Source organism: Pungitius pungitius, chromosome 1 (genome assembly GCF_949316345.1).
Source record: "Pungitius pungitius chromosome 1, fPunPun2.1, whole genome shotgun sequence".
NCBI lineage: Eukaryota > Metazoa > Chordata > Actinopteri > Perciformes > Gasterosteidae > Pungitius > Pungitius pungitius.
Window position 1 is genome coordinate 2396896 of NC_084900.1, and position 14871 is coordinate 2411766.

At 50.5% G+C, this 14871-nt stretch overlaps 1 protein-coding gene across 2 annotated transcripts in view; it reads right to left on the reverse strand.

Annotated features, from left to right (window-relative positions):
• Positions 1-14379, reverse strand: part of col4a6 (collagen, type IV, alpha 6) — a 52578-nt gene extending 38199 nt beyond the window's left edge. For both annotated transcript variants that reach the window (XM_062560134.1, XM_062560120.1), the window contains exons 1-3: positions 14236-14379; positions 13853-14031; positions 13648-13693 (exon numbers count right to left, since the gene is read on the reverse strand). In XM_062560134.1, the coding sequence (XP_062416118.1) occupies positions 13648-13693; positions 13853-13863 (57 nt within the window). In that variant the 5' untranslated portion in view covers positions 13864-14031; positions 14236-14379. The remainder of the gene's footprint in view (positions 1-13647; positions 13694-13852; positions 14032-14235) is intronic.
• Positions 14380-14871: the final 492 nt, after the last annotated feature.

Genomic DNA, 14871 nt, shown 5'->3' on the forward strand with positions numbered 1-14871 from the left:
TCTAACTTTAATAACCTTTAACGTGGGGGGGGGGGGGGGGGGCAGTTTAGGCCAGTTCTCAAGGTTTGGCTTTTTGATGCGTGCTTAGGGGGTCTCCGGATAGATCGGCGCTGAATTGCTCATGTAATCTTTGTCTCTTCTAAATAAATGGGGACCAACTCCTCATCATCATCGTCCTCCTCTCTGCTCACAGCCGTCCTCCTTCTCCCCCCCCCCTCCCCCCTCCTCCCCCTCCTCCTTCACACCATACTTCTCCCGAGGAATTCCCGTCTCGGGTGGTTTGCAGCCTTTGACGGCGGTTACAAGGAACTGTAAAAGCGAGCCCGTTTACCGCCGAAAATGAAGGGGTGAAATTCATTAAACGTCTTTTGTCGACGTAAAAAAAAAAAGAGTCGGTTACGCTCAAAGGAACGCGGGCTGACGTCCTCCAGGTTAGGCCAAGGATGTGTGTGTGTGTGTGTGTGTGTGTGTGTGTGCAAAAGCTGAGGAATGCCACCAGTGTGTTTGTCGTCTATAGGGAACGTCAATCCACTGCTTGTTCTCTGCTTGGGGGGGGGGGGGGGGGGGGGGGGGGGGGGGAGGGGAAGGAGGTAGGAGCAGGAACTGACAGGCATCAAAAGGAGGACAAAATAGATTGGGGACAAAGAGAAGAAGAAGATGCATTTTCTCACTACCTGACCCCGCCCCCCCCCCCCTCCATCTCTCCTTCCTTTTGTCCTCCTCACATTCCTCCCGCGTACAGCCATCAGCCGGCCGCCCCGAGGCGAAGACAGGGACGCAACCACCCCCCCCCCCCAACGCCCCTCTGCCCCCCATCCATCCACCACTTATACTGTAATGAACCAATGGAAGCACAAACAGCTTGTAATGAAGGTAAAATGTCCGTATTGAAGCATTTTTGGGTTATTTCAAGCAGATGGGAATGACATGAAAATGCAACCGTTTGCTTTCAAATGGATCCCGTTTTTTCCCCGTCCCGCCTGTCAGATCAACGCCTGGCTGCGGACAACTGCGACTGGCTTCCGTCCAACGTATTTGTGTCCCCCTTCAGGGACCTAAAGCCAAACCTCCGATAGACCTACAGGGTATACAAACCCCTCCCTGCTACGAGCCTAAAGACGCCGTGTTTACGCTGAAAGCCGGACCACCGGCCGCCATGGGCTGACATGAGTGATACGCACATGTGTTTATACATGGCAGTGCACGGCTGTACAGTGTGTGTGTGTGTGTGTTTATACAGTTTGTGTGTGTTACTGGGAGGCCGCAGGGGCAAAGACGACCAGCGAAACCGCCTCCTTTATCTTGTAAATGAGAATAAATTCCCCTCCAACGATGTCACGGCGTGACGTTGAGCGTGTCTCTCCGTCCCTGGCTGTCCGTCTCTTTAGCGTCAGCTGTCCAATGGGGGCGGAAATATAAATACAAACACTTAGCCAAACTATTTCTCTCTGTTGCTATAAGTGAAAACCTGACACAAGCGGGTGGGATAAAAATAGCAGCCGTTTACTCCCATGGATCCTCAGTCAGTTTACTTTGTGACACACACACACAAACACACACACACACCGTGGGCCAAACTATGTGCTGTGGAAGTTGGCTTGTCCGTGCGAAGGTTGAACATGAAAAGCCACAGCAATGTCGCAGCAGCTTGTCAAGGAAGAGCAGGACCAGGCGACAGAGAGACACTGACAGAGAATAGAGAGAGAGAGAGAGAGAGAGAGGTGTGCTTCAATGATCGAATGCATACGTGTGTGTGTGTTTGTGTTTGTGTGTGTTTGTGTGTGTGTGTTTGTGTTTGTGGGCGCTGGACAGCCGGTGGGAATCTCTCAAACGTCAGCTCCGCTAGTTCGCCCCTCGTGATGGGCAGCGGTTGCCGTAGCGACGCGTACATAGAGACGGGCCGACGGGTTGGGGAAGGGGGGGGGGGGGGGACCTCGGGGACTGAAAAGCGAAACGCCGAGGATGAGTTTGTCTCCGTGGGTCCACTTCAAGTAGAAGGGGACGCATTGAAGAGAAACCCCACGATCCGACAATTCACCTTTAGGCCCTTCCATCGAGTCACGATGCACTCGGTCCATTTGTGGACACACAAACACACGCGCACAGACACACACACGCTGTGGTATGCGGGTATTAAAGAGGAGGGAGACAGACGGGGGGGGACAGGCGATACAAGAGCAGCCTTTAATCCGCACAGATGTGTCTCGTATGTCTCAGCGAGACGCACAAACACAAGCTGGGGGGAAGATGACGTGTGAACTTTGGACGTCTGAGAGAACAGGAACTGATGAGTCTGCCCTTCAAAACGATTGCATAACTTTTAATTTGAGCAAAAAACCAAGAGATGAATCATTACTGGAGCTTTGGTTGCCTCCTGAGTAACACTTTAACCACTTCAATCTACTTCTTTTAAAGACTGAAGCACATTCACTGCCTGGTTTAAACTTTAAGCGTTGAAAATTAACTTTCAGGTAAAAAACCTGCAGGACTGAACTCTCTGAAACGCTTTCAAACTTGGGGCTTTTGCAACATATGGTTAAATATGTAAAATGTCTGAAATATGGCTAACTAAAAAACATCAGTTTAAGGATTTCTGCAGACGATTAAAACACTGTTTTTCAAATTTGACCATTTAACACATTTAGAACACATCAAAAACACTGTGGCTCTCAAGTGAACTTTCTTAGAAACCCTGTGAGGCGATCAGTGATGCATCAACCTGCTCAGGTTAATTACCCATGAAGCATTGCATGTCAGAGCACCCACATGCCCGGAGAGTTTAGAGAAAGGAAAACATCCATCTCCCTCGTCCTTTGCTCTCCCCCCCCCTCCCTCCCTCTGCGATACACGGACACTTTGAAGACGAAGACGAAACACGTGAGGCCGTGGGAGAAAAAAACGCCCTCCTTCTGGTTGACCCTCGACCTCCTCCGTGGCGGGGGCTGAGACCGACGTGGAACCGACGGAACGCTCAGTGGTCGTCCGCCATCGGATCGGTACGAGGAAGGGAGGGAGGGGGGAGAGTATATCTACGATTTCACGGTCGGGGGTCCGCGCTCACGCCTCATGCTGTACTGTGACCGCTCACATTCCTCAGTGGTATTCCTTCACTAAGGCCTCCCACGCTGCATCCTTTGCCGTCGCCGCGGAAACCCGCAAATGCTCAAACAGCAAACGCTCAAACCCGAGGGCCGGACGTCCGGACCGGAAGCAATGATTAACAACAGCCAGCGGCCACGTCAGCCATCTTGATTGCTGAGGCGCCAACCGTGACCTTGTGGTGTGGGAAAGAGCGCCCGTGAAGGAGAAGGAAGGCGCGGCCTGCGTTTAATGTGGTCGTAAAGAGGAGGCTGATTTATGCGAAAAGAGGCCCACGACCCATTTCGCTTTTTTGTGTTCTTTCTTCAGACAAAGTTTATGGCGTCGAACGAAACAACAAGCAGCACCGGAGGGGGTTGTTATTGATGTTAAACATATTTTTGAGGTCTGAGATGAATGCACACCAAGGTGACCTCTCCAAAAAGGCGCCGAGGTCAGGCTTTACCCTAAAGCGGCGGGAGAGCGTTCTGCGTCACTGTCCAGCTCCGACAAAACCTCCACGTCTCCGGCTACCCGGGAGGGACGGTATACGTTCCTCAACGCGACCTTCTCAGCAGCCGCTCGTCATGGCCGCTCGTCCCCCCCCCCCCCCCCCCCACCCCTCTTCCCCCCCCTTTCTTCATTTGTGGTCACTTTGACGATACAAACGCCTTAGACCTCTCTCCTGGGCCATAGCTGGAAAACCCGAAAGCAGAACTTGACCGACGGGGGCAGATTTGACGGGTTTGCCGGGTATTTTTGGACGTTTTGTCCACAAAGTAATGGCGAGCAGCCACAAACTGTCCCTTTTAAGTCAGCGCGGGGCCAGCGCGGGGGCTATTCTTCCATCCAACGCCGACAGGTTTGCTGCCCTCCTTATCTCTCTCGGGTGAATCCCCGGTCACTTCCACATGGCGGCGTAATAAACCCAGAGGCCTCTCCTCTTATCAGCTAAACGCACCTCTAAACTCAATAAACGGATAAAACTTTGACCTCGGCCGGGGTCAGCCGAGGGCTCGACCCGCTGTTTACCTTTATGGCGCGCGGCGTTGCCGGCTAAGCGCATGTGTGCTCTTGTCTCCCTCTCCCGAATTCCTGAAGGCAACGCGTAACGCTTAAGTAATGAAGCGCTGCTTTTTTAACAGTGACCCTTGGGGAGAGAAGCCGGCACGGCGACCTCCGACCTCCAGCTCTCGCCCTGACCTCCCTCGCCGACCCGGGGATCGGGTTCCCACGCGGATGGACTTGTGGGTATTGTAGTCTTTGGATAACGAGCTCCGGGGGGGAGAGTTCACCTGTGGAAACCGTCTGCTCGAGGACACGAGCGGAGAGGAGAGGACGGAAGGGTGTGTTTATCCAGCTTTATTGGATAAGTAGCGTGACGGTAAAACAGCTGGACACACGTACACACACATGTGCATTTTGAGACAAGACAGCAGACTAAACACCGATGTCCGACGGCCTGACTCACTTAAAGCTACAATGCAGCTTTAATTAACAGATGCAAGAATGTCCTCCTTAAATCACTCCTCCTGCTAATCAAAGCATTGGGTCAACCCTCCCCCCCCCCCACTGGGCCTCCACATTTACGTACCCAACCTCACATGAGAGGATAGCCAACGAAGCCATCGGTGTATTTAAGATACCTCTATAACTCAAGAGGGTCGGGGGGGGGGAGGGGGGAATGTGAGCCGCATAGAGAAGTTACGGCTTTAATCAACATTTCCATTTGCTGAGCTGAAATAAGAAGGAAGAAACACACGGGAAGTATGTACTGAGAAAACTCAACACTCAGAATTCAATAATATCCGTTTCAGATGGGCGGTGAAGGCGAGGAAAGGAAGGAGGAGGCGCGGACAGGTGTGCGACCCCTTCGAGGAGCTGCAGGGCAGCGGGGGGGGGGGGGGGGAGCTGGAGTGTAGCTGCGGCGATGACATGGAATGTTCACGTCGCCCCTGGCAACGCTTCATTAGCCGTTAGCCCTCTCGGGGCTGACGGATGCTGAGTTCAGACCTGTCCCCCCCTTTCACAGTCTGTCACGGACGGCGGAATGCCGTTGGGATCGGGAACATTCCTGGAGGAGAGGGGAGAGGCCCCGGTGCTCGCTGCAAACAATGTACCTGGAGATTTGCAGCTGTTATATTGTCGTTTTACAAAATATATGATTAAGATGAGGGTCCAGCGGCATTTGGGGAGCTGGACCGTCTGGTGCATGGTCTCATGCTCGACCGCACTTCTATTTGAGTTTGCAGGGGGTTCGTAGAGGTTTTGGAAGGTCAACGCAGCCGAGATGGACAGGATAGATAAGCTTATGCTGTGTACAAAATATTATAAATACCTGCACATTCCAGCACACCCCCGGGGGCCCAGAGCGTGAACGACCTGCGTGCGGAAGTTATCGCTCTCTGACGAGTCGTAACCGTACAAAAGCACCGTCACCCAGGGCGGCTTTTTAAAAAAGACCTGTGCAAACCCGACTCAGGTCTTTTGCATATTAAAAAACGATTTTTTTTTTTTGGTAACAGACAGACACATGCTCGTGCTCTTCAGGGTTCCGGATCGCAGAGATCTTTGCGGGCCCCCGAGCGATGAGTCTTTAGGCCATGTCGAACAGCTCGGGAGGCACATGAGATCACAGAGGATGTGACGCACATCTCGTAAAGCAGAATTAATTGACAGATGCGGGTTGTTGAGGGGCAATAAATGTCTTGTTTGGTGTCCTGATTGATCGGCTTCGTCCTTCACTTCCTGTCTGCTGAGATTCTGATAGCAGCGTTGTGAAAAACCCACGTGAACAAGTGCCAAAGTAAGCCAGAAATAATGAGCAGCTTGTTTGAACAACATCAAGTGGATCTATTTCTTTTCCTCCAGCAGATTACAGGGAATATTCTTATGAAATTAAGTCAAATATAGTCAAATATGGGCGAAAAAGGAGAAGAAATGTGCAGATATTGCATAGCATTTCATGAGCACATTCAGAAAAATAATGAAACCTCCATTCAACCCCCTCCGCTGGTCACACACACACACACACACACACACACACACACACACACACCTCTCTGGCCAGTGAGCTATTTTGGGAACAAGAGAAGCCGGCTAAATAAATATGAGAGGCAACTGCACCCTGTTGACAAACACACTGCCCCCGGTTATGGCACAATGCCGCTTTGGGAACAGACAAAAATATAAATAAAAGCCCCCCCCCCCCACGGCGGCGTGATGGAATGGAAGTTCTTTCCCAATGCAAATCGAGAAGATCAGAGAAGAAAAACAAAACGCAAGAACAAATGGCGGGGATTGTTTTGCGGTGCTGGGTCGGCGCAATGACCCCCTCCTTCCTCATTAAGGGCCGATCGGGGGCCACCGCGGGCGGCAGGGAACGCAGCCAGAGGACCGCCGGAGGCCCCGCGCCCCCCCCCCCCCCCCCCCGGAATGAATGGCGCTAAAGCTACGAGCACGAGGCGAGGCTGATGGGAAAGGGTGCCAGGTAGCGCCGAGCCGAGAGGCACTTCAGCGGGAGCTCTGCTGGTTGTGTGTGTGTGTGTGTGTAGTGTGTGTGGGGGGAGAGGGGGGGGGGGCTCTGAACAGAAACAACCTCTTCATCACTATTGTGAATCAAACGAGTGTATTATTTGTTGTGGTGGAGGTTTATTGTGCTGCTTTCTTGACATTATCGATGCATTTTGTAGCACTTTTATCAAATTTCGAACCAAGTTCTGCGAGCATGAATTTTTCTCTCAAACTTCCCATATGATTAATCACATGGCTGAAGATATTAAGCAAGTGCTGTTTGGACGTGGACGAGGTAGAATCTCTTCTCCAGTGATCGGGTCAAGGCAGCCAGCTCGGGCCGCTTTGTGGGCGCGTGCCAAAGGACGCAGTGACCCCCCCCCCCACCCCTTCGAGGCCTTTGAAAGCCCCCACTACTCCCACATGAACAAACAATTCCGCGCCGCTCGGGGAGTTCCTCTCCGGGAGCCTGTTGGAGACGCGTCAGGACGGCGATGCGCCGCACAACGACGTGAATGATTTTTACTGCAGAACAAAAGTTACAAAATCACCAACAAGGGAGACAATCAATCAATGACAGCCTGGAGTAAGGTAAGGTTAGAATTAAAAACTGCTGCTCATTAGCCCTGCTACGGATGATGGATAGTGCTGCCGGGGGGAAGGGGGGGGTTCAACTGCAGGGCGAGGATGATGACACTGAGCATGCTAAATTACACCTGACCCACCCGGTATTTCCCCCTCTGGATAAGCCTGGAAGACAAATTGGGAGCCTCTGATTTATGACCAGTGATTGATTGATGTTTGCATGACGATGGTGATTGACTGAAGGGTTGCGAGTAAAGTGAAACCTTCGAGACATCTTCTACACGAGATGTAAGCTCGTGTAAGAACCTGGGAGTTTCACAGTGGAGGTTCCTCCACTTGAAAAATGGTAAATGGTCTTATTTGAATGACCAGATAAAGAACACAAGTTGCCTCTCCAGTAGAGGGAAAATCAAGTGCAACAACCGGATCTCCTGCAAGAAGAAGAAGGTGACACTCACATGTGTGGTGGTGATAAGCATCAGCACATCTGCTGGTCAGATATAAAATGTGCTTCAAGGCACTCGATCTACAAGTTATTGCAGACAATAAGCTGTGGCATCTTCAGCTCTGGCATCCGCCACAGGAGAGCCAGACCAACACGGACAAGTAAAGAGGAATCCAATAAAGTACGAACCCATGATCACCAAAGGTATGTCGTTTATTTGGATGCTCCGAGGGGGTAGACGGGGGGGGTTACCTGTGCTGCCTTGAATTACCTGGCTGGCACACAGAAGGGAGCGAAGGATGGTTGTGAGACAAAGACAGGGGGAGGAGGGAGGGCAGTGACTGTAATTACAGGGGACAGGCAGAGACAGAGTGAGGCGGTAATAGCAGACAGTAACTGACACATCTGATGTGCCAATGATAGTGTTCCTATCGCAGCGTGCCGGGGTTTCCCTCACCGCGGTGACGTTATCCACGGCTGCCGTCGTAGAGATTCTCCTGCATCAAACCGGATTATTCTGCGTTTCCATGGCGGCAAAACTACGCAAACGGGCTTAACTGTTAGCTTTGTCCGATTAAATCCCTTCTTAATGCCGGCTGAAAGTAAAGGAAGACAGAAAAAAAAGTCATCAGGGAAGAGAGTTCTAGGCAAGCTCCTCCCCCTCCTGAGAGCTGGAGCTAACGTCGCTGTGCTAAAGGCAAACTTAAACAGAACAGAAGTGCTGTGCACACATTGGTTCTGCTTTGGTTTACATTAGCTGCCCACCACAGATGTGGTCATGACAAAACAGGTGAACATCTGCACCTTCACTACCGACGAAGGAAGGCTTTACCTCCGACTCGAGTACGTTATTAACGTCTTGATTAAAGAACATTAGGGGTAATTGGAAAGCCACTCTATAACAAGACACACACACACACACACACACACCACGTCCCGAGAGGAGCCGGCGGTTCAGACCACCACCGCGGCACACTGACGAACAAAAGACGTTGTGTTCCCTCTGCGCTGGCACGCATGTGATAATTACAGCAAAAAATGTTTGACTTAAAGTTGGTGTCTAATGCCGGAGTAATGATGTTCCGGGGAGTGGGGGGTCATCAAAGCAGAGCGGGAACTCCAACCTGTCAGGCTCACTGACTTCAAAACAAGCTGAAAGTCCTCGGGGGGGGGAGGATGGGGCATAAAGAGTTTCCCTTGGGATAAAGCGCCGTCATCACTTATCATTTCAGCTCTGATTTGGGTCTCCACCACCCTCCTAAATCCACTGCGTCTGCTTGGTGCTGAACTCGCTATCTGATGGTGCTGAGGGGATTCTCGTTTTCTTTTTTGGGGGGGGGTTGTTGCGAGTAAAGAAAGGTGCGGCGACTAAGGAACTTGAAAAGGGACAAGATAAACAAAAAGATGAAGCAAGAAAAGGAAGGATGAAAGACGAGGGAGAAGCAGATCGGAGGCCTGATCCCTCTGCAAAGCAAACACCCCCGAGGGGGGAGCGCAAGGGGCAGGGACAAGCTACGACAGCGCCACCCCCCCCCCCCTCCTCCAAGCAATCAGGCCAACGCTGCCCCACCTCAGCTCCTCTCTCCACATAGATAGAACCCCCCAACACATGCATGCACATACCCCTGGTCTTCCTCTTTCGGAGGGGCAAAAAAAAGAAGACAAAGTGCGACAAACAAATCCGGAGAGCCGGCGGTGGAATGTTAAGCCGACGCCACAGCCAAGAGCCCCTGCCGCCTTTGTGCTCGCACGACCTCTGACCCCCGGAGTTCACCGCGACCAATCGGGGGACAAACTCGCAGCGTGTGCTTCGTCAAAAGGCCAAAGGGGGGGGGTTGGGGGGGTGGATCACGATATGAGAGAGTGGCGGTGCCAAGGAATAGGCAGAAGGAGGCTGGCCACTTGTTGCCACAGCTTTTATCATTCAACCAAGTTAGCGGGCTGCTAAAACTCCCAAGACCTTCGGTGCCGTATCACTTCGTGAAGACTATTAAGCGCAGAAGAGCCTCTGTAGCCGAAGCGCTCGGTCGGGTCGATTTACAGGGGGGGTGGGGGGGGGGGGGACGCCAGCAGAATTTCCATTATCTCTGTAAATCATCTCCAAATAAGCTGCTCCACATCCCCGCCAAAGAAAACAAGATGTTGATTTGATTCGCATGATGAGCACCAGCAGGAAACACGGGAGATGCTTGGACGCGTCAGAGCAACGGCGGGATTGGGGGGTGGGATTTTTCGGGAGGGTCGTTACCGGTTGAAAGGGCTGCATGTGTCAACATTCACGCCAAAGCTACCCTGTCAGTCCGTTGTATTTGGGTGATTTAACTGAGAGACTGCGCATCATTCCTGGGCTTCAGAGGCGTTGCGAGGGTCAGATTTGTGTTCATGGAACGCCTCATTTGTTGTGAGTTTTCCTGCGATAGAAAGCATCATTTTAATATGAATTAAAAATTGTAAACACAAAAAGAGAACGTGCAGATGTCTCTGGTGAACAAAAACTAATTATTTTAGTAAACGTGATCTATGACGGAGAAGCCTTTATTCAGTAGAGTTCAGGTACTCTGGCGCTCTATGGTCTTTTAGTGTGGGGTCTAACCGCATCGCTGAGGGTATTTCCTGGGAAAGAAAAGGCTTTTATCCCCGCTGCACTGGAATTACACACAAACACGGAAACATACGAGACATGCACATGTAAGCACCACATGCAGAGTCTTATGAAGGCGTGGGAGTGGAATAGCAGGGGCTTTGGAAAAAGTACCTTAAACCTATGGGTGGTTTATAGCTTTCCTAATGCACTTAACGACAAAGTATTTTCCTCTGATGACACAGAAGGGAAAAGTAAGGCGGGAGCTGGAGGCAGGTGAGAACATGCAAAGACGAGATGAGGTTTAAGGTGAGAGAGAGAGGGACACAAAAGGTGTTTTAGTGGTGGTGAGAACGAAGAGGACGAGGGACGGGATGCAGAGCAGAGAGACATCTGCATCCTGGCGCCTCCATACCCACCACATGGACCACAGGCTGGGAGAGAGTCGCATCAAACACACGCGTTCTCCCTCACTTGAAACGATCACGTTTCAAAACAACGCAAGTCGTTTTCCGTGAGCTCGGCTAATCTGATCCTGACCGAAATCATCAGGGCGCTCATTCGCGTTTTGGGGTGGGGGGGGGAGGGGAGGGGGGATCCCTCGGGGAACGTGTTGTACAGCCCGGACCACTTCTCCACTCATCAGAACGCCAGCACGTAAACCCTGGAGATACTTCAAGAGCCAAGTGATGAATTGGGTCTAAGCAGGTTTGACAGGTCGCTGAGCACTACAATCATGTGGTTTCTCTCACGCTTAATTGATGCTTTTTTGATGCACCAGAATTCCCAAATCAACACACAAATCAAACTGGCAACGACTTGCAGAAGCAATGAGACCAAACAGCAACAGGAGAGGAGGCGGGAGGGGGTGGGTGGGGGGGGGGGGGGGGGGGGGGGGGGGGGGGGGGGGGGCTAATGATCGGCTGAGAGAGGGAGGGAAGAGGGGCGAAGGGGAAGGAGAGAAGAGGTGGGGGACTCGCCAGAGTTAGGGAGGGTCCAACAACCACAAATCAGCGTCTCTGGAATGTTCCAGCCTATAGCACCTGCAGGGAGCGGCAAGTTCTGCCAAGCTCGGGAGGAATTCAACCGGGGGAGGGGGGGGGGGGTTTCAGCATCCTTCCAAAAAACTGAAGGAGGGAATACTTTTTGTTCTGTTTTAAAAACAACACATTTTCCAGACTACGGCTCAAAATAGGGAACCAAATATTAGAAGACAGTACAAGAAAAGCTTCCAGCTGAGCTGCCAGACGTATGTTTGACTGACACACACATTGTAGTGGAGTTATTCATTCAGACCGGTCATTTTGCATATTATCATCCATGCAAGAAATGTCTAATTTGCCGTTCAAATATGGAGATTTTAAGATTTTTTTTGTTAATAGTAAAATAAATATATTTGGGCGGTTTTCAACTGTTGGGTTGCACATCAAAATCAAAATGTTTTGGCCTACGATAAGGAAAGTGTGATTGCCGCCTTTTTATTTGAACTTTTCAAAAGGAAAAAAAATATATGAATGAAAAAGTCTACAAGAGACGACTAATCTGCAAACCAAGCAATTGTGTTTTAGGGATGTGAATCTTCCCCAGCAACCTTTACTTTATATTAAATACAAGGGTTGATTAGCACGGCTGCACAAAACAATGTCATAACAACGATGTCGTAACAATGATGTCATAACGATGACGGATTAGACACTCTCGAGCATGTTTTAACGGTGTGATAAACTGATTATTAGGAAAATCTAAAATACTGTGGAACGGTACTAAGATCACAGCCAAAGAGCCACAGCTGTAAAGGCAGCGATAAAATGTATCAGCATGTACCATTTGGTGGTTTTTGGAAGTCACATTTGGAAACATTAAAACGAGATAAGAGGACAAATGCAAAGGTCTTTCCTATGTGCCCAAGTTGACGCCCTCGTCTCCTCTCCTCCCTCCTGCCTCCTCACTTCTCCTCACCATTCCTCCTCACCCCGGTGTGATGTTTTCTCTTGTCCAACAGCTGGATGACCCTTACTGACACTTCTTGATCTCTTTGTATGTTCGCTGAAACTTTTTTTTTAAATAAACTGGACGAGGAACTGGCTTCCATTTAAATAATCCATGGATACAACAACGAGGCCAAAAAGAAGTGAGCTCCAAAAGAACTGGCTACGGTGTGGCTTTGGGTTTGATTAATAATGACAAAAGAAAAGCCAAGTAGCCCAAAATATACACAAACCTCTTCATTCACTGTCAGTTATTGCGGGAGAATGAACGTTAGCCTAAATATTAATATTAATTAGTAAATTAATTGAAGATTGAAATTCTCATTTTTAAATCAGTCAAAAGCCCACACCAACTCTGGGCTGGACCAGGCGATACCCAAAGTCCGTTAACAAGGTGACCAGACCACCCAATGAACTCATCCGTCACTCACTCAACACACACACACACACACATATATATACAACACACAAAAAAACAGGGGGGTGGGGAAGTGGGTGGAGGAGTCAATTCAAAGTCAATGGAGCACCATCTGATGAGTCCCGGTGAGACGCAGGAAGCTTTTTGCTGCTGATTGGACAGCGTCGGTTGCCCACGACAACGACAACCCCAGCGCTTCCTGTGAGGCACTACACCTGCCGGGGGTTAAGGGTTCGAGTCCCTCTGCCATTCGGTGATGAAGTTGGGCACAGGGTTAAAGTTGATTTGACCATGTGTACTGTAATGAGGGGCAATGTTACTTCATTCTCCTACTTCTATAATATTATATCATCTTCCTTTTTTTAAATACTGGCCTGTTACTGCATCATGTGATCTGATCGGTCTAAAAAGTATGATTTGAGGACATGAAATGAGAATAAAAAGCGAAGCAAAGCCGAGCAGACTTGAATTTTCACTTTGCCTTCAAAGAGCCCCGATGCACCGATGAATTAAACACCAAATATCATCAGTTTAAAATGACGCACGTTTGAGTGGAGCAAATGACGCGTGGATCCAATAGTCCAATAGATCCAATAGCTACTTTGAATATTTAGCGGGGGGGGCGGGGCTTGCATTGTAAATGATTCTGAGCGCGCCCACTCGAAACGTCAGCTGCTGTCTTTTCACGCCCTCGGGCTACTAATAAACGCCAACTTCTCATTAAGGCATTAACGGACACCATCGATGGGGTCGAGGGTTCAGTGAGTGCACTTGATGTTTAATTTAATAAATCTGGGACTTAACTGTTCCCATTAAAGCAGAGGCTGGAAGGAGACGTCTCTGATACTGACAACATGCTGCAGAGAGGTTACACGTCAACGGGTGATTCATGCAACTAAACGGTGCTAAACGTTCACACGGACACGACCACAACAACAACTTTCAACTCCGTAGCCCCCCCCTCTTGCTGCCTGAAATAAACCCGAGTGGACAGAGACTTCTACCTGGAGCAGCGTGGAAATAAGCATGAGGGACTTACTCCGTGCGCAGATCTCACCGCCAACGCGACTGCGATGACACACGTCCTGCGGGGGGAGAAACACACGTTGGGTTATGTTCCTCGAAAGGATCCTCCCGGCGGGTTGAACCGCGGCGCTGCCCGGCCGGAGCGTCTCCCGCAGCGGGCAGAGCCGCGGCGGACCCCCCCTCCCGGAACTTTGAAGAGTGATGAAACAACGTCTTACAGGAATTTCATTTTTGTTGTTGACCCGCACTAGCAAAGAGCGGGGTGTCGGAGGTGGTGACCGGGGGGGAGGGGGGGTCGGGGGGGTACCGCAGGTCGAGACTCTGTCCCCTCGTCTTCACCAGAAAGGCTCTTCGAACGCGCTCATCGACGTCTCCAAAAAAAAAAAAAATCCGTCATCTACCCGGAGAGAGTGAGAGAGAGACACAGAGAATGAGAGAGATAAAGTAGTCCGCCAAACACAACCCGCGTTCACACACGCGCTCGCACGCGCACACAAAAAACTTTTCGCGGACGCAACCAAGAAAAAAAGCACCGTAAACCAAAAAAACCCGCCTTTTAGAAACGATTTCTCTCATGAAAATCAGAGCTTATCCAACTCACCAAAGTTGCAGCGGTGAAGTCGCTGCTGCGCTCTCCGGCTCGTTGCGCTCGGACTCAGCTGCGCACCACAGCAGCGCGGGAGGCGGGGCCAACGCCTGTCAGTCATGCCTCCGCACCTTCGAGATCTCACCCTCACCGTGAGCTCTCCAAACCGGCCCCGGAGTCTCCGTTTGGAGAAAAAAGAATACTTATATGATAAAGACTTGTATATACTTATGATGCTGAAGTATGGTTTTGTTTTAGAAAACGTTATGAGCTGTATCCCCTTTGATATCAATGCAACATCCTCAAAGTGTCATCATGCTTAAGTTAGTGTCGTGTATCACGTTGTGGTGACGTAATTCGACAAACCACCCAACTAAAGTGTCCTCCCAGATATAGTGTTCCGCTATCAGTCGCACCTCAGTCCTCATCTGCTGCTCTCAACATGGTGCAGACACCCAGTTACTCAAGTTGCAAACAGTCCTCATTTAGCCCTTGAATGTTCTATTCTGGTTCAACCTGACCTGAGTGCATCTTCAACACTTTGTCACAGCGTTTCACCGACTGATTGTGTTGGCATTGCGCGCTTTAGTTGAAAGTCTACCCTTTGACAAAAAGCTGCGGAGTGCCACTGGGAACCTTCCCGGGCCCTCG